Below are 18,482 nucleotides of genomic sequence, written 5' to 3'. Positions count from 1 at the left end.
AAGACATTTCTTCTGCCACTCTCTAAGTAGCTTGTACTTGATGTTTCTTGCCAGTATTTGGATACAATTCCTACCAGTGACCTGCTTTCTGCCTGTGTCTCCACTAGAATGTAAGTTGTATGAGGCGGGGACTCTTGTGTCACATCCCGCTGGGGGCCCTATGCCCAAGGCCCAGAAACAGGAGCAATGTGCCAGACTGGGCTGCTGCATGGCCCAACACCTTAATTTTCTGCTAGTCTTACCCAGCCCATACTCATGAAGTTCTGCTGGGAAGTAACTGAGTGATCTGGGTCACATGACTTCAGCTCTCAAGAGAAACTTTCCATTTCCAATGGCCCTGGCAAAGGATTGCTATGTCGTCCTTTTCTGAACATGATACCACCCCTACTCTTGACATTGGGAAGATAGTGCCAATTTTAGAAGTTTGTGGTTTCATCAGAAAAGAGATATTTGAGGCAACCAATGAAATAAAAACATAATTGTATTTCTTAAAAAGGGGGTGAAAAAACCCTTCAAAATGACCAACTGCTTGTTTACTGTCAGAATAGAGAATCAGTTCAGGTAATATCCTCCAATATATTTTTCAAAGCAGAAAAAAAAAAAAGGACTCTTATTAAAGGAGTTAGAAAAAGCGGAGTTATCTGGCATTTAGCCAAAGAGAGGACTTCTGACAGAGGAATTTCCGAGATTCTACCACGACAAATCCCAAGGCTTAACTGGGATGAAGCAGAAGCTAACCATAAGCCAAGAGAAGATTGGTATTCAACAGAAAAGGATCCAGAGATAAAGTTATCTGTTTGGGGCACTTAATTTATCTTACTTTATATAATAGAGGACTTGCCTCAAAAGGTTACTCTGTGGTAGGCAGTGGTTCATTTTTCCCATAAAATACTTTATATATTATAGAAATATTTTATATATATATAAAGGGTGGTACCCTTTTTCTTCTTTTCTTATTCTTTCTTTAAAAATTAAATAGATTTATGTATGTATGGTATATTTACACTTGTACTTTTTTGTGTGTGTCTGTGCATATATGGGGGGGTGCACATGCCAAGGCATGTATGTGAAGGTGAGAGGACAGCTTTTGGTTGTCAGTTCTCTCCTTCCACCAGGTGGGAACCAGGGATGGAACATGGAACTCAGGTCATCAGATTTCACAGCAAGAACCTTTGGTGTCTAGGTTATCTCACCAGCTTTCTTTTCCTTTTCTTTATGTGCATGTGTGAGTGTATATGCTCATTCACATGTGTGTGGGTGCATGTGCAAGTGTGCCCTCATGTGTGTGCACATGTATGTGGAGGCCAGAAGTCAACTTTGGGTGTCATTCCTCAGCTGTCTTATGTTTGGAGACAGGGGCTTTCACTGGGACCTGAGACTCACTGATTTGGCTAGACTGCCTGGCCACAAGTTCCAGGAATCCTCCTGGCTCTATCTCCCCAGTGCTGGGATGACAAGTGTGCTCCCCCACACCTGACTTTTTATGTGAGTGCTGGGGATAAACCCAGATCCTCACAGGTGTGTTGCGAGCACTTTATGTACTGAGGTGGTCACCCCACCCCAAGCACTTTATGGACTGAGCTTAGGACGTGGATCCACCTCCTTTTCTTTTCCCTTTTTCAGTGCTCAGAATTGAATCCAGCAAGTGCTCTACCACTGAGTAACACTCCTGGGCAATGGTACATTTTAAAAACTCAGGATTTACTTGGAGCTTTGCTTTATGTGGTCTGTTGACAAGAGGCTCTACTTGCAGAAATCCCACTGGCATCAGAAGGTCTTTGTTTGATGGATGTCTTAGTTTGGGTCTTTCTATTTACTGATAATGGTTCTTAGTACATTCATCACTTCAAAAGAACCTTTGCTTTCAAGCACAGCCAGGCTCAAGAAGACAAATTCCCAAGAGATAAGAGCACAGTCTTCTGGGAGAATAAGCTAACTCCTTAGCTTACCAGGACCTTGAGCCAATCCAAACACCTCTCTCTGTCACAAGGTGGGAGACAGTAAGGCTTTACTGTATAGCTAAATATCAGGAGAGAAAAATGCTGCAGGCAATTTGACTTCCAAACAAGGAAGAAAAAAGGGGTTCATACTCATTTTTGAATTTCAGTGGTCAATCTCGGCAGGGAAAGTCAGAGAAAAAAATTAAAAGGTACAGTGAGAGGCATCCGAGAGCCAAGAACATGGGTTCTTGTAAGTGCTGCTTAGAAATGTCCGCAACCTTGGATCTTACTAGTTTGTAATATGCTGCTCTGTATTTCTAGAATTTTACTTCCCTGTGCTGTTTATGACCATCGACTCTGAATATTTCTTATTATTTGCCATCAGTGGCTACCCGTTAATGATCTTTGGCATTAATGAAGAGTTTGCCTGATATTCAAACATGATTTATATCTGCCTTCCTAACATACCACACAGCAGACTGAAAAATCATTTTTATGATTTAAGTCATCTTCCAAAAGCGTTTAAAAGAGTGAGGGGAGAAAAGATTACAGACAGTGCAGGACATTTAGAAGCATCCTGGGATTATCATGTCCGAGTGAGGATGCGTCCTGGGATCAAACCCCAGCCATTAGTCATTATTTTGATGCAGTGATCATTTTTGACACCCAAAGAATCTTTAGGAATATGACATATCTTCCAAGAACATTTTCTTTCACTAAGCAACTGCTTCTTTTTACTTTATGGTAGTCAAAGACAAAGGGAGACATGCAAGAAACAGCCTTGAACAAAAATACATGCATTTTCACAATAATTCAACTTACTTTTTCATTCCATGCCCACAATCCAATTCCAAGAAATGCTATTCCCAAAAACTGAAAGGAAAAAAAAAAAAAAAGAAGAGTAAGCATAAGGGTAAACACCATGTTTTTACTAATGTGAATGAGAAAGTTTTCAATTAATTATTTTGTCACTTTACTTGATTGGGAAACAGCTTTTCCTAAAATCTGAGTTAATCATATTACCAGGAAAACAAAGACTATAATCCCTTTGCTTAAAATTATTATAAAATTAAGAAGGGGTGGAGACCCATGGGTGCTTGGCAGTCATTCAAATTATGAATAATCTTTAGGCAGAATCCTGAGTGAAATAAACTTCAGAGAGGATGAGTGAGTCTCCAAGAATCTGAGCCCGGTGTTTATTAGGAATGGACAAGCAGCTCATGAATTTAAGAAGTCATTCTCTCTGTCCTACTACATACACTGTTATGATTAGACCAGGTGAGAGAGGGGACACAGGGCCTCCCGTGATCTTCAACAGACCCTTTATTGCTTCTTCAAAAGCCCTAAGAATCCTATCAAGGACATTGTGATCCAAAGAAATCCCCAGATTTTCCTGACTTTTAGAAATTAATTCAGAGGGCCTCCCTTGACTCTTCCTGGTCTAAACTGAGTCCTGTAATGCCAAGCATAATTTCTTGCACACACATAACATGCAGCTTTTAGCTAACACATGTGCATCTCTTAAGTACCCACTACCTCGCAGCTCTGTCAGTTAGCCATGCTAAGAATGAGGGTGTGATGGTGTAAACAGTTGTGAATGACGGGAAAGCCTTTCCACTTTAATTAGTTCTCACTATACCCATTTGCCCTAAGATACACATTTTTCCCTTACATTTTAACATCCCTGAAATTGAAATGTGGTTTAAAACTGGTTTATCCCGGTTTGTTCCCCCTTCTTGATAGTCTTGATATTCCCCCTTCTTAAAATAACAGTGTATCTTATAATTGGGACACTATAGGTTGGGTGACATGGTACAGGACTATCCACCCACTAAGAAGCCAGGGATGGGAACTGTGTGTGTCTGGCCCACCTTGCTCCTCATCTTTACTCTCAACAGTGACTCTGAATTGCCTTCCCAAACACTGAAGTGAGGTGGGAGGGGGAGTGACAAGCAATTTCAGTCTGAAGGCAGCACATGCACACTGTTTATTTTACTAACATCTTGATTAAGTTAAATGTCAAGAAAGCTCTCCACTGAGAGAGTGTGCAGAGAATACAGGAGTCGGGGGAAAGTCTGAGACCTGTCCACCATTCACAGCAGGGAGTTACTGACACTTTGGAGGAAAGAGCTAATAAATCCAAAATGGGCTGGGCAAACAGGAAGAGAAAGGGAGAGAGAGTAAAGAAATAATGAACTACTCTGAAACATGGTGGTATTTTTAAAAGTAGAACTTCCTGGAACTCCAGAAATTAAGTGACATTAAATAAGACTGTGTGTGATATAGCCTGAGGCCCTCCACAGAAAAACTTCAGCATGTCTTTGGTTTGGCATATAAAAAAAAAAAAAAAAAAAATGAGGCCTCCATTTTTTCTACCCTTACCCTTCTTTGGAGATGGAGAGTTGCTTGGAAAGTGTTGAGAAGGATTTCTTGATTTCATTGACCTATAGACAAACTATGGTCAACCCCTCTACTACCCTGGCCCAAGTGCTATTTCTTCTAATGTTTCTAATCTAAAACAACAAAAAAGTCCAAGAACAAAACAACTCAGCACGCCACAGTCATATTTATAGGTGATAGACAAAACAGAGTCACAGCTGACAGGTGACTACACAGGACCCCATCAGACAGGAAGCTCTGGAGGGCAGAGTTCAGGCTTTGCTTCACACAGCAGACATCAAATGCACCCCAGGGAAATGTCTGACTTTCTAATGCTAAAGCGCTCTGTGGACAACTGTCGTTTCCCTTGATGCAGTACTTAGCTATGATGTCACCACTAACAATGAGTGGGACAGGAACAGAGGACATCATGGTCCACTGCCTGCCTGCCTTGCTGCTGAGGAGGGCGCACACAGGCCTGCTGAGGGCCCCGGCCGGCCACCCAGGCTTCTTCACGTTCATTATATGCCAGGCTCTATGCTTACTGTTTTGGAGGCAGTGTCTCTTTTAAGTCTCACAAGAATTTGACTTTGAAATAGTCACCATAATTGCCCTTTTAGGAAAAAGGAAAACATGTTTGGATCATTCCTTTAGAGGCATGTAACTCCTAAAGCTGAGGGACAGAGATCTGATTACGAAGGCTGGTGTTCTCACCAGTCCTAATGAATTCCCCTTCCCACCTGGCACAGAATGGAGACACAGTCAAGTTGAAATTTCATGAGATATCATCAGGACTTATCATATATCTCAACCCCAGCAAGCAAAGGAAGAGCTGGAGAAAGTGGGGTGGGCACCTATCTACAATCTCAGCTCTTGCAAATTGGAGGCAGGAGGACCAGGAGTTCTAGAACAGCCTACGTTCCCTAAGACAATGTCTCAAAACAAAGAACAAGAAGTAAAAGAGACAAAAAGTTCCCTTCACAAAAGGACTGGCTGCCAGAGGGAAATTCTCCACGCTGGTGTTGGCTGTGGAGAGAACTGGGAAATTCATTTGGGAGTGAGATGCAGATTTTCTCCTCTTGGCACTTTGGGGAACAAAAAAAACCTTATTTCAAGAATCATAAATAAAAACCTGGAAACGAATGGTTTTCCACAGAAAAGAAAGAAAAAAAATTAAATAAGAGACTCACAGACAATTTCCTTTATAATCGTGCTTCAGTACTTCCTGCTTTGACTATTGCCTTTCCAAATGAGGGTTTAAGATTGGAAAAAGAATGTAATTTGAAGTTTAAAAAAAAAAAAAAGTTCAATATCTAAGCAAGCAAATGGTGCAGGGTCTGGGCCTCAACTTGATGCATACCTTTGGTGCTACATCATCAGCAAATGTCTTCCCAGTTGCTCTCAGCCCATATGTTTTGTTTTAAAATCAAGTTGTTCCAGCTCCAAATAATTAAACAGAGAAGAGCCAAAAGCCAGAGACAGGCACGCAGCACTTGAAGCACGTTCAGTGTCCCTTCCCATTTCCTGAAGAAAAGACGCCCAGGAAACTCCACACTGACCTCACTCTGAAATGCAGAGGCCACTGTGGAGGAATATCAGGAACTCTTAATGGCAACCTGTTATTCTTTTGAGACAGAATCAAAACCAAACCTGAGACATCCTCCCTCATGGCTATGTATGCAAATGTGTGGCACAAATGTTTGGCGTCTAATAGCTGAAGTTGTGAAGTGATTAACAATATATTTGCCAAAATTTGTTTGATTCTAAATATGAGCTAACATATTCTTTTCTTTTTTTTTTTTTTTGCAGTGCTGGGGGCCAATCCAGGGCTGTGTACATAGCTAGGCAGGGATCCATCACTGAGTTATACCCTCAGCCCTAAGATACCAATTTTTAAAAATTGTCAATTTCATACAGATACAATGTATCTGTATCCTATCCTTCCCCCCACCTCCCCCCCACTTCCCAACTCCTCCCTCTTACTCTCTCAGGACCCTCCAACACGTGCCCTTTTCACCTCCATGTCCTCTTTTTTTGTTTTAATAACCCACTGAACCCAATTAGTGAAGTCTACATAAGCATGGGCAGCCTACCAGCAGCCACACCCCCAAAGAAAATGACTCCCCTACCCCAGCAGACAATCAGTTGCCAACAGCTCCTCAGCTAGGAGTGGAGCCGCATGAGCCCTTCTGTCATCCATACTGGAATTACTGACTAGCTTGATCTTATGCAAGTCTTGTGCAGGTAACCACAGCTGCTGTGAGTTTATTAGTGCAACACCTATATCACGTCCAGAAGACAGCATCTCACAGTGCTCCTCCCCACCCTCTGGCTCTAACATTCTTTCTGCCTCGCTCTTCCATGATGTTCCCTTGAGCCTTGGGGAGGTTGATACAGATGTCCTGTTTAGGGATGAGCACTAACAGTCATTTATCCTCAGCATTTTGAGCAGTTATCAATCTTCATATTGACTGCTATCAACTGCAAAAAGAAGCTTCTCTGACCAAGGCCAAAAGCAGCACTAATCTATGAGTATAAATATAAATATTTAGAAGGCAGTTTGACAACATGCCTATTTAGTAAAACAACAGGAGCTGGTTGCCTCCCCAGGGCTTATAACCTCTCCAGCTATGGAATTTTGACCAGCTTTATAGAACAAGGTATAAATTCCCTCCTCTGGAGCAGGCCTCGAGTCTAACCAGAATGTACTTGGTTATCCCTTTATCCCTGTTACAATCATGCCACTATTGCACCTATAGACACATTTTATCCAGCAGGTTGGTACTGTAGCATAGAGGGCCCACCACTAGGTAAGTCCACCAATGACTTTTCTCCCCCAGCAGCTTACAGAGTGCTTTTTGTCACTATAAAAGCTAAACAGCAGGAAAAATTTCCAGGTCCATCACAGCTTGATTGCTCTGTGTCCTGCAAACAAAGTATGTTGTGTTTTCAGCAACAGGGTCTTACCACTGAAATACTGTTTTCAATGTGAACTTGCTAAAACAGTACTACGAATGTGGTATGTACAAGCCAGTGACCACTTGAAATGTGACTAGTTTAAATGTACATTACATTTAAAGATGTAATATGAATAAAAATAATATGAACTATCTCATTAATAGCTGTTTTGTTATTTATTCTTTTTGAAATGTTAATGTTTTATATCTATTGGGTAAGCAGAAACTTGTAATTTTACCTTTTGTCTTTTAAGCATAGCTCCTGGAAAATGTAAATTTTATTTGTGGCTTATATTATCTTTGTACAGAATAATGCTAGCCTAAAGTATCTAAGAGCAATTCCATGTAGTAGGGTGTTTTTTTGTTTGTTTGTTTGTTTTTTTGGTTTTGTTTGTTTTGAGATAGAGCCTCAAATTATATATATATATATCCCTGGTTGGCCTGGAACTTACTATGTAAACCTAGCTGGCCTCAAATTCATAGAGATTCACCTGCCTCTTAAGTTCTGGGATTAAAAATGTGTGTCACTATGCCCATTTCATGCAGTAGGTATCTGAAATTACTCTTATTTTATAGAAAATAGACTTAGAAATCCTGATCATTACCCAGGATCACACAGGTAGGCGCCTGAGCTGGGTGTCCAGGAAATCTCCCTATGCTCGCAGCCATTGTAGTAACATTGAGTGTTCCTTAACTAAAATGTTTGGACAGAAGTATTTAAGATTTCATAGTTTACTAAATTTGGGGATATTTACATAGACTTTACTGGTTGAACAGTCCTAATATAAAAATTCAGAACCCTTTGGACGTCATGATCTAAAAGCTTAAGGTTTTAGATGAGGGCTGTTCAGCCTATGCTTTCCTAATACGTGTAAAATGTCTGTCCACAGAACCAGATCAAGGATGGAAGTGTGCTGAAGTGTTTCCCCTAATAATCCAAATTGCTCCTTTGAAGTCTAGGCATCAAAGACCTAGAATGGCCCCTGGTGTGAAAAGAGATATAACTGATTGAAGCCTGCTAGGCTTGGCCGAACCAGCACCACCAAAGCTGATCCGTGTACAAAACTGGAGAGAAAAATAGCCTTAGGATGTAATGGGGAGGATTCTAGACGGAATCGTCTGTGCCCCTCCTCCCCCCTTTCAAGTAGAAGACTTCTTCTCTAGTTATTTTCATCCTGGTGGAACTGCCATCATTTTGGAATGGAACAGTGTCCTCTTCTAACTGGCACAAAAATGAATACTTCAAAAAGCCCTTCATCCATCTCTCTACCATACACACCAAGTCTCCTTGGTTCCTACTTTGTACTAAATATTACATTTCTCAAGATGAATGGAGATAATAAAACAGATCTAGTTCTTTCTTACAATGGGGTTACAGTTCAGTAATAATCAAATAATAAAAGGTAAAATGGACAGAGCTAAAAATGAGAAGCAAATTAGCAAAAGAAGGTTGTAACGGGGGCTGGTCCAGGAAGACTTCTGGAGTTGAGATGCACCAACTGGGTCCAGAGGATAATGGGCCCAAAAAGGAGGGAAGAGTGATTCAGGCAGAGGAAAGAAAATACATCAAGTCCCTGTGGAAAGAAGAGAGTTACAAGTCCACGGGTCTCTGGGGGGATTGGTGTGGCTGAAGCACAGAAATGGGGGAAAATACGGCGTGTTTGCAATTAGAAAGGCACGTGTGGCACGACCCATTCAGGCCTTGTAAGGAGTCCATTCATTACCCTATGAGTGACAAGAAGTTTCTCAGGGACCATAAGGGTGGTGGGTGAGAGTGGGTTGAACAGGCTGGCACTGATGAGATTTGGACTTGTAGAAGAATCATCATGTGGGTTGCAGACGTCTGGAGTGGATCCAAAGGAGGTGGAAATGCAAATAGGAACTGGTTGTGTCCCAGAGTCTGGTAGAGAGGTGGAGAGAACTGAAGCTACTGAGAAGTGACATTTTCAGCAGGCAGCAGATGGAGATGTGAAGGTAATGCCTATGTTCCTGACATCTTATACCAGGGGACTACAACCTTTCAAAATTCCAATGGGATTGGGGTTGTAGCTCAGTGATAGAGTGCTTGCCGAGTATGCATGTGGCCTGGGCTTCAAGGTCCAGTACCAGAAAAAAAGATATATCCACTGGATTGCAGAGAGAATAAACTCCTGGGTGCCACTTCCATAGATAGCTAGATGAATCTAGAGGCAAGTCTGAAGGACCTTTTTCTTGTATGGGTACCTTGGCTGCTATCTGAATCCTCTGTGAAGCAGATTTCTACTTGTGTACTTTTAAAAACTAAAAAAATTAAAACATTAAAAAATTTCCATACATTCTACCACCTCTGCTACTTTATTCATAAAAAGAAGCAATATATATGTACACACATGCGGTGCATCAACTTCGAACACAGCTCCCAAACTGACACTTTTTAACTCTGTTTGTTTAAAAAGTTGCATCAATGGCATGTGCTGGCATCCTGAGAACAGACTGAGACAAAGTTCAAGGTCAGCTCGACAGGAAGGTAAAAGTTAAAGGCAGTCAATCCCCTGCCTAAACCAGAGTCGCAGCAGCAGGGCCCCAGGAACAATGGAAGGGAAAAAGTGGCATTCTGGTTTACTTAAAAAAAAAAAAATTTAATCTCTGCCTGGATAAACAAGAAAGATGGGCTTAATGCACTTGGCTCTGAAGAGGGAGGAACAGGTTATTAGGAAAAGTATTTCCTTGAGGTTGCAGCACACCAATAGTCCTAGCTGGCCTGGAAATACTATGTAGACCAGGCTGGTCTCAGTCTCACAGGGATCATCCCGTCTCTGCTTCTTGATTAAAGGCCTGTGCCAGCACGCCCAGCTCATAGGTACTTTTTATTAGATACTTACTAACGCTTCTTTTCTGAGTCAGCACTCCAGTTCTGGTAGAAGAGTGAACAGTCCACACAGGTATGCTAAATACACAAACACAATACATGTTTTTATAGGGTAGGGACTCATTTCAGGAATAAAAAGCCTCTGGGTATAATTTTTGCCATATCAAAGAAGGAAGTGTGGGCTGATGGAAAAGTCAATACACAAAAAGTCAATCCTAGTTTGCCACTGGGTGCTGGTGTCCCAGTTAGTAAAAACTGTCCAATTGTCTTGATAAGCTGGCATGATAGATAAAGGTCAAACGTGTAAACAGGACATTCCCCATCAGCACCAGGGTCTGTGTCTCCCGTTTCACTTTATCACAACACTGGCCTCAGCGCATCCTGAGTGCATGCTGTCTACAGAACTCTGGATCAAGTGCTGGGCATCTACTATCATCAAAGCAGCCACCTTTATCCTTGGCTTTGGGTAAGTCCGAGAACTAAATGGACCAGTGTCTGCTTTATAGCACTGACATGCTAACTCAGATGTACAGGAAGAGAGAAGCAATAAAAGTCATGAATGAGTAGGCTGCATAGGGTTGAGGAGGAAGAGAGTGAGGAGATGGAAGTGTGGCGGAGGCAGGCACAGGCACTGCAGTCAAACACGGAGCAGATGAGGAATCTCCGTAAGAAACTACTGCAGGGCATGAGAAATGGCGCAGCAGCTAAGAGCTTGCTGCTTTTGCTGAAGACTAGAGTTGGGTTCTCAACACCTATACTGGAGATTTAATGTCCTCTTCTGGCCTCTATGGGTACTTTCACACACATGTGCATACACACACACACACACAATGAAAATAAAATCTCAATGCTTGCTGAGCATGCTCAAGGCCCTGGGTTTATTCCCAGCAGTGCAAAATAAATACCTAGACAGATAAATGAAGGGTTTAATTAATTAATAAACAACTCTATCAAATCTTTTTTTCTTACTTTTGTGCATGCGTGCGTGTGTGTGTGTGTGTGTGTGTGTGTGTGTGTGTGTGTATTCCCTACCTGCTTCTTTCCAGTCATATTGTTTGCAGTGTCTCCATGCCGTACACGCCCACTGAGTTGCTCTTTATCTCTATATATTGAGGCAAGGTATCTCATTTGAACCCAGAGCTCAGTGATTAGGTTGGTCTAACTAGCTAGCTACCTTGGTCTGGGGATCCCCTCTCTGTCTCTCCCTGACCCTAGCACTGGGATTAGAGATGGGCTGTCACAGCCAGTCAGAATTTATGTGGGTGCTAGGGATCTGAACTTCTGTCCTCATGATTGCATGGCAAATACTTTACCCATGAGCCATCTCCCCAGTCCCATCTATCAAGAGTTTCTTGACATTCTCTCTCTCTCTCTCTCTCTCTCTCTCTCTCTCTCTCTCTCTCCACACACACACACACACACACACACACACACACACTTTCTCTGGTATGATGTCCTATGTGAATTATCTGAATTTCACTATTCTCCACTCAGACAGGTAAGTCCACTGAGGCTGGACACATGACTTAGGAGGTCATTCCACATAATACAAGGCAGAGGAACGTAATCCCTCTTTCCCAGGTATTAGATGCAATGACTTGTAGCAGCCTCAGTCTCCTTATACTACAAAGGACCAGGGAGAGGTAGTATGTGCCATGTGGAAATGGAGAACAAACATAACTGACTGTTTCTGGCTCCTGATGTGGAGAATCCAGCTGCGCCTTCCAGGCCTGGCTTCCATGTGGTACCCCCTAGGTTTCTATTACAACACCCCCTTCAGCTCAAGCTGCTTCAGAGCCTTTGTTACTTGCAGCTAAATGGTCCCAAGACATAGATAATCCTCACGCTTTCCAGGTAACTGAATGGAAACCCCAGTTGTTTCAAACTGCCAGGCCAGCTGTTGTGACTGGCATAAAAGGGAATACATAATTTACCCGAATGCTGCCCTCTGCTTGTTTGTGGAGCTGTGAACACGAAATGCAAGAACTGGAAACGGAAGCAGTACATCATCCAGAGCCGGGGAAGGGATAAGGAGCTGCCGGCAGACCTGCATTACCTCCTCTATCTTCCCAGAGACCACGAAAGGGCTTTTGCTTTTGAATGTGCACTGTTCAAGGACAAGGCCTTGAAGAAATGTCCACGATCCAAGACAGTCATGTTTCGAAAGTTCTTTGTTAGAGTTTGGAGCTTGACATTTTAGCAAAAGCCAGTAATACGAGATGTGAAGGGAGAGAAAAGGGGAGGGCTATGCAAGCAATAAAACCAGTATTCTTGGAAATTACCCAGGCAATGCAGGCACGTAAAAGTGAACATGAGGGATTAGCGTTCCACTTCTGGATAGAAACATGGAAGCTGCAAGCTTACAGTCCACTAATCTTTGCTTGTCTCAGTAAAAGATGGCTTACCCTGCCTGGGCTATTCCATTTGTTAACTGCCCCCCCTTCGACATTAGATAAAGCCAAGGCTGAAAACAGACCTGAGGGATGTTCTGAGGACTGAAATGGGCTGAGGGAGTATTCCAAACTACAAGCGCGAGAAGTAAGTTATCTGTAGACAGACATGAGCCTTCATGGGAATAAGCTCCTGCTGTTTGCATTAAACAGTGAGAGGCACAGCAGTCACTAATGGCAGCCCTGGAAGTTTCATATTCTCTGGTGTATGGCTCTTGTGCTAAAATATCTTGACTTAAAAAAAATTACCTTAGTCACGTCTTAAGAGTTAATACAAATAACATTCAAAATAGGATTAGTCTTTTTAAAGGTACAAGAAGTATTATATCATTCAATGTATATGTAATATCTTCAATATGATCAGGTGTCATGCTAGTAGGGGCTAAGGGTAGAAAGATGAATGACGTAACAAATGATTTCTCTTCTTAGAGAGCTAATGGGGGCGGGCGCACATAAATAAAATCACAACTGAGGAACAGGGAATGGAGCCTTCCCAGAGGCATAGGCAGACTGCCACAGAAACACAAAGGCACTTGGATGGGGGTGGGGGGCTTCAGAAGAAGCTTCCTAGGAAGTGACTCCAGAGCTATATTTGAAAGGAAGGCAAAGCCCCTCTCTTGCAGAAAGGCAACAGCTCATGCTGAAGTACCAAAATCTGCAAATGCTGATCCTTCAAGAATCTGCAAAGTGGCCAGCAAAATTCCAGGAAGGCAGTGGTTCTCACAGGGCAGTTCTGCACCAGGGAACTTGTTAGAAACGCAAGCTCCCAGACAGCCCCAGACCTGGAAACAGGAGCAGAGCCCAGCAAGCGCTCTTAGTAACATGCCTTCCAGGTCATCATGATGCATGCCTTTTAACACTCTGGGGTGTGATCAGCACAGTGTGTGATGTGTACCCAGAGACCACCAAGCCATGAGGTACCAAGAGAGAATTTTAAGCAGGGCAGTGAGAGGGGCTGGGTTTGCACCTTAGAAAGGTTATTCTGTACAGTACAGAGAATGAACAGAAAAGGGCCAGGCCTCCGGCAGTGGGGCAAACTGAAAGGCCCCTGTCGTCATCACATGAGAAGGACACCAGGCAAAGAGGGAAGAGGTAGGAACAACTGGGTGAGGACTAAGAGGTGATGGCACGTGTCTTTGTAGTAGGAAGCAGAGATGAATGGTAAAGTCCCTAGATGAGTCCCTAGATCACCATGCCTGGGTTTGTCAGTAGCCAGGGGACTGAGATACGCCTCCAAACGGCCACTCTCCCAGTCTGAGAACTTCCCCTAGATTTTTAGGGAACTTAACTTGGGCCAAACCAGGATTTGTAGCTTTGACACAGAAAAGAATTTCAGGACCAGCCAGTTTATGAGGACCAGCCAGTTTAATAGGATATTTTGAAACAGGCTTATGCACAAAGATTAAGAGAAAGACAGTTGCTCAAAAGAAAGTGAGACACACCCCAGACCTTGGGTGTGGGCTTCTCAAAGAAGGACACAATCCCGAATAAAGCTGTGGGCTCCTCAAGGAAGAGCTGCAGCCCTCTTAGCTATATAAGCCATTTCATGGTTCTCAAGTTACATCACAAAAGGCTGCTCAGAAGCTTCCCCTCCCCACTTTTCTCTCTCCAGGTTAAGTGAGATTACAGGGTGGCTTCAGAAATGCCTTGAATGGAATTATCATCCGATAAAGTGAAACCAGAAGCCCCTCATGTAGCAGTCCAATTAAGTACATGTCCTTTCCCTGTAAATGGTGTTTCTGGGGGAGAACCCTAGAAAACTGCAGATTTCTAGCCTGTTAGGAAAAAGGCCTTGAGCAGTTGTGAACTGTGCTAGAATTCTTGCCTTCCTGCTTGTGAGAGCTTCAACTAGACTCCTGGCTGGGTGGCTCCTTTCTCTTCTCATGTTCCTCCAATTTCCCCTTGTCTTTTTATCCTGCCTCGGGTTTGAATCCCAAATAAAATGAGCTTGGTCAAGTCAATTTATCTCCCTGTTCCTCAGTTTCCAAGAATGAAAAAAAAAAATGGGGATACGAATTTCTATGCAAACATAAGTTCTACATAAGGAAGCAGAACGTAAGGTCTGGTTAGTTCACTCTGTGAAACTCAAATATAAAGCCAGATGTGTGGCTCATACTCGCTCTCACACACACATCCACCCTACATTCAGGCAAAGCCAGTAGAGAAAGCCCTATTGAAGACATACTGATTTCTAGTTAGAATTCAGAATACTTTAGAAATGAACTTATATAGATACATTAGTAGCAGAGGCATCCAAGAAACTGTTTTAGAAAACTTTGAGTACCAATTAAAACAGGAACTGAGTTGTTCCCCCCAGTGAGCCTTTTGAAGTGCTAAGTCCTAAAAGAAACACACCACTTCCTAGAAATACCACACAGCCTTGTTAACAGTCTTAGGAGTTCTAATTCTGATCAAATCAATCACAAGAAGAATGGTGGCAGGTGCCTTCATTTCTAGCTCTTTTTACATTTCTATGCCCATGTTTAAAATTCCTCTTGATACTTTTACTGGGTTGACGTCATCCCTCTCTGATCCTTACGCTCAATCAAAACCTAAAAAAAAAATCTCAGAGAGATGAATGCAGGATATATACAGCACACCCAGGAGAACCAAATTCATTGATTATCATGTGAAAGAAGGCCTAGAAGCAATTAGTCCTTTGTTGTGGATGACAAATAACCTCCACATAAAATGCTCTATATACTGAGGCATCTTTGATCGGCCTTACTGGCTCAGTGACTCACAAAGGAGAGGGAAGGAGGATGTCTGAAAACAAAAGGTCAGCCTGCTGGCACCATTTAGTTATTTATTCTGTATGTTCAACTCAGTTTTTCCTCTTTCCAACTTTCATGACACTATAAAAAGAAATGGAACAGATTCCTTTGAGCCAAGAGCATCAGCACTGCATACTAAGAAGCACTGGGCTTCACAGACCCACATACGCTACCAAGTGTCCTGCTCTCTGTAGTCAGGGATGGGGAAATGGGTTTGACAGATCAGCCTTTTATATGCTCTTCTATAAAAGAGTTTATTTCACAGACTCCTGGCAATTAATTTGCATACAGGACAAGCCATAGCCATAGCACACCACATACAGCTTCAAAACGGAAGGCTGAACTCTCAATATGCACCGTCTTGTAAACTATCCTTGTGTACACACTCTGGATTTTTCTTTTTCTATTAGAACTGTTCAGAAGAGTCACATGATGAAGAACAGCATGAGGGGCATGAATAAGCTGCATTTATTTTCCCTGGTTCAAAGCTGTCCATAACTTCTTATTCTCTGCATAAAAGCAAGTGATTTGAAGAGATGAGAAATAATGCACTAGAAATGAGCATACTTCTAAAACGACTGATCCAGATGAATGAGTGTAAAAAGACCACACAGAAATAGAAATTTTTATCCTTAAAGATTAAGACTACTGAGCTTTTCCAAGATAAAAGAGAAAGTAGAAAGGGGCTGCATGGATTATAAATAGTAACATGGCCATATAAGCCAGACCTTGAGTGACAAACCTTGGTTCAAACCTGGCCCAGGCACTTAGAAAGTAAGACCCTGGGGAAGCTGACAGACTCGTGATTTTTGCACCTGTACCTATAGGCAATAACAACATTCGAAAAGGCAGATGTAGGGACTGCCAGTTAAGTTGTTTTGTGTAGAGTAGGCACTTAATAAACATGCTACTGCTGCAATTAGAATGTAATGAGAAAGTCTCCTAAGCATAGCACAAGGTCACTTTTCAGATAATGGGAAGAAACGAACATGTCATCTATGCTTTATTCAATTAATCAGCAGGTTTTTATCAGAAATGAAAGAGTATATGCTATGGACGAGATTACAAAGAGTATTTTAAAGCCCTTTTTCCTAATTTGTTAGAAAGTTCTTTTCATACTTAATATAAAATTTCAATGAAAGCTGTTTAACCGTAGAGGATCACCATGGGAGAGTAAACCACTAACAGAATATGTTAGGCATGCATTAATTTATAGCAGTAGTATAATGCTTATGAAAAATAAGCTGGCTGGAAGCCCACGGTTTGCCCTTGAGCCTTAGCCAGCAGGGAAGTTTTGTGAAATACGATTAGTGAATGGGGAGACCCTGGGTGATTAATTAGTGCTCCTCGTCAATCCTACCAGACCGGCTTTCAGTCAGTACAAAAATAAGCCACCTGATCTTAACTTCCTGATCTCAAAACTGACTTCCACGTGAACATGACTTTGTCAAGCACTTTAAAGAAGATTTTCTCCAAAGCTCCTTTAAGACAAATCCTGCTCCCTTTGACACACATTTTAGCTCTGGTTAAGTGGCAGGCAGGATGGGAAAGAATCCAAATAAGGCAGCTTGTCTCCAAATTCGTTAAGTACAGAATTAAACTAAACTCATTTCAAAGTCTCTATAAGTGTTTGATGCTCAAAAGAGAAAAAATTGCCTATGGATGAGCAGATTTGCTAAATAAATCTAGAAGTTCATCAGGCCTGGAAGAGAAAGTCTTTCTAGAAAGTGGATACCAGTTTATACACAGTTCATGAATGTTGGGGGAGGGAGAGATGCTTACTTACTGCAGTGGTGTGGCCACCAGTAAGATGCTTGTGTTTGATGCTGCAGACCTTAATGAAACTCACTGTTTTATCAACAACAACATAAAAAGATATGAAAGTAGAAGGACGGGTTAGTTAGGAAGAGGAAGGAGGTAAGCAGGAGTGGGAAGGAACAGGAGACGGAGGTGAAGACGATCAAAATAGATTATATATGTACATATATATGTGTGTGTATGAAAATATAATGAAGTAAAGCCTGGAGAGATGGCTCAGTGGTTAAGAGCATTATTGGCCCTTATAGAGGACCAGGTTCTTCCCAGCACCCAAATGGCATCCCTAACTCCAGTTCCAGGGAATCCGATGCCCTCTTCTGACTTTCTCAGGTATTGCATGACACAGGTGCACTTACACACATGCAGGCAATACACTCATACACATAAACTAAAACTTAAATATATATATATAATGAAATAAATCTACTATGAGTAATTAATACTTATTTAACGGAGGATCCAAAAACTGTGCACCAGGCTGGCGAGATGGCTCAGTGGTTACGAGCACTGACTGCTCTTGCAGAGGACCTGGGTTTGATTCCCAGCACCCACATGGTGGCTATGAACCATCCTTAACTCCAGTTCCAGGGGAATCCGACGCCCTCTTCTGACCTCTGTGGCACTGCATGACACAGGTGCACTCACATACAAGCAGGCAATACACTCATACTCATAAAATAAAAATTAATAAAAATGTGCACCAGTGACTAAATCTTTCCAGATTTTACTAAGCAATCGTTGTTGTTTTTAAATTTTAATTCTTTAACTATTTGCTTCATTAAGATATTTAATAATCTTTTAATTAAAAAAATACGTGTATGACTACTTTGCCTGCATGTATGGAAATGAATCCATGTGTGCAATGCCTAAGGAGGTCAGAAGAGGGTGTTGAATCCCCTGGAACTAGACTTATAGACCTTGTTAGCTGCCATGTGGGCACTGGGAATCAAACCTGGATCCTTGGAAAGAGTTGCTCTCATATAAGCAACCAGTGCTCTTAACCACTGAGCCATCTCTCCAGCTCCTTAATAACCTTTTAAAGCTACTTTCCTAGGTGTTTCTGGCATGTAGTTTTTAAAAAATATTTTATTTATTATTTTTATTTTATGTGTATGCGTGTATTGCCTGCATATAGGTAAGTGCACCTGTGTCGTGCAATACCTGCAGAGGACAGGAGAGGCTGTCAGATACCCTGGAACTGGAGTTATAGACAGTTGTTAGCTGCCATGTGGGTGCTGGGATTCGAACCTGGGTCTTCTGCAAGAAGAGCCAGTGTTCTTTAACCACTGAGCCATCTCTCCAACCCCTCACATAGT

General features: G+C 42.1%; 1 protein-coding gene across 6 annotated transcripts in view; it reads right to left on the bottom strand.

Moving 5' to 3' along the window:
* Positions 1-18,482, bottom strand: part of Tspan5 (tetraspanin 5) — a 182,230-nt gene that overhangs the window by 46,037 nt on the left and 117,711 nt on the right. For 4 of the 6 annotated variants that reach the window (XR_001872271.1, XR_003848351.1, XM_008826180.2 and 1 more), the window contains exon 2: positions 2,763-2,813. The exons of 1 other annotated variant lie outside the window; for it this stretch is intronic. Coding sequence is in view for 2 of the 5 variants with exons in the window: in XM_008826180.2 (XP_008824402.1) it covers positions 2,763-2,813 (51 nt within the window). In the remaining 3 variants the exon portion in view is untranslated. Of the gene's footprint in view, positions 1-2,762; positions 2,814-5,509; positions 5,533-18,482 lie in introns of those variants that run through there. One more of the 6 variants, XM_029560220.1, reaches the window with a different exon arrangement.

This window comes from Nannospalax galili, unplaced genomic scaffold (genome assembly GCF_000622305.1).
Source record: "Nannospalax galili isolate Female #2095 unplaced genomic scaffold, S.galili_v1.0 scaffold189, whole genome shotgun sequence".
In the NCBI taxonomy this organism is placed as follows: domain Eukaryota; kingdom Metazoa; phylum Chordata; class Mammalia; order Rodentia; family Spalacidae; genus Nannospalax; species Nannospalax galili.
This window is presented reverse-complemented; position numbering and strand designations above follow the sequence as displayed.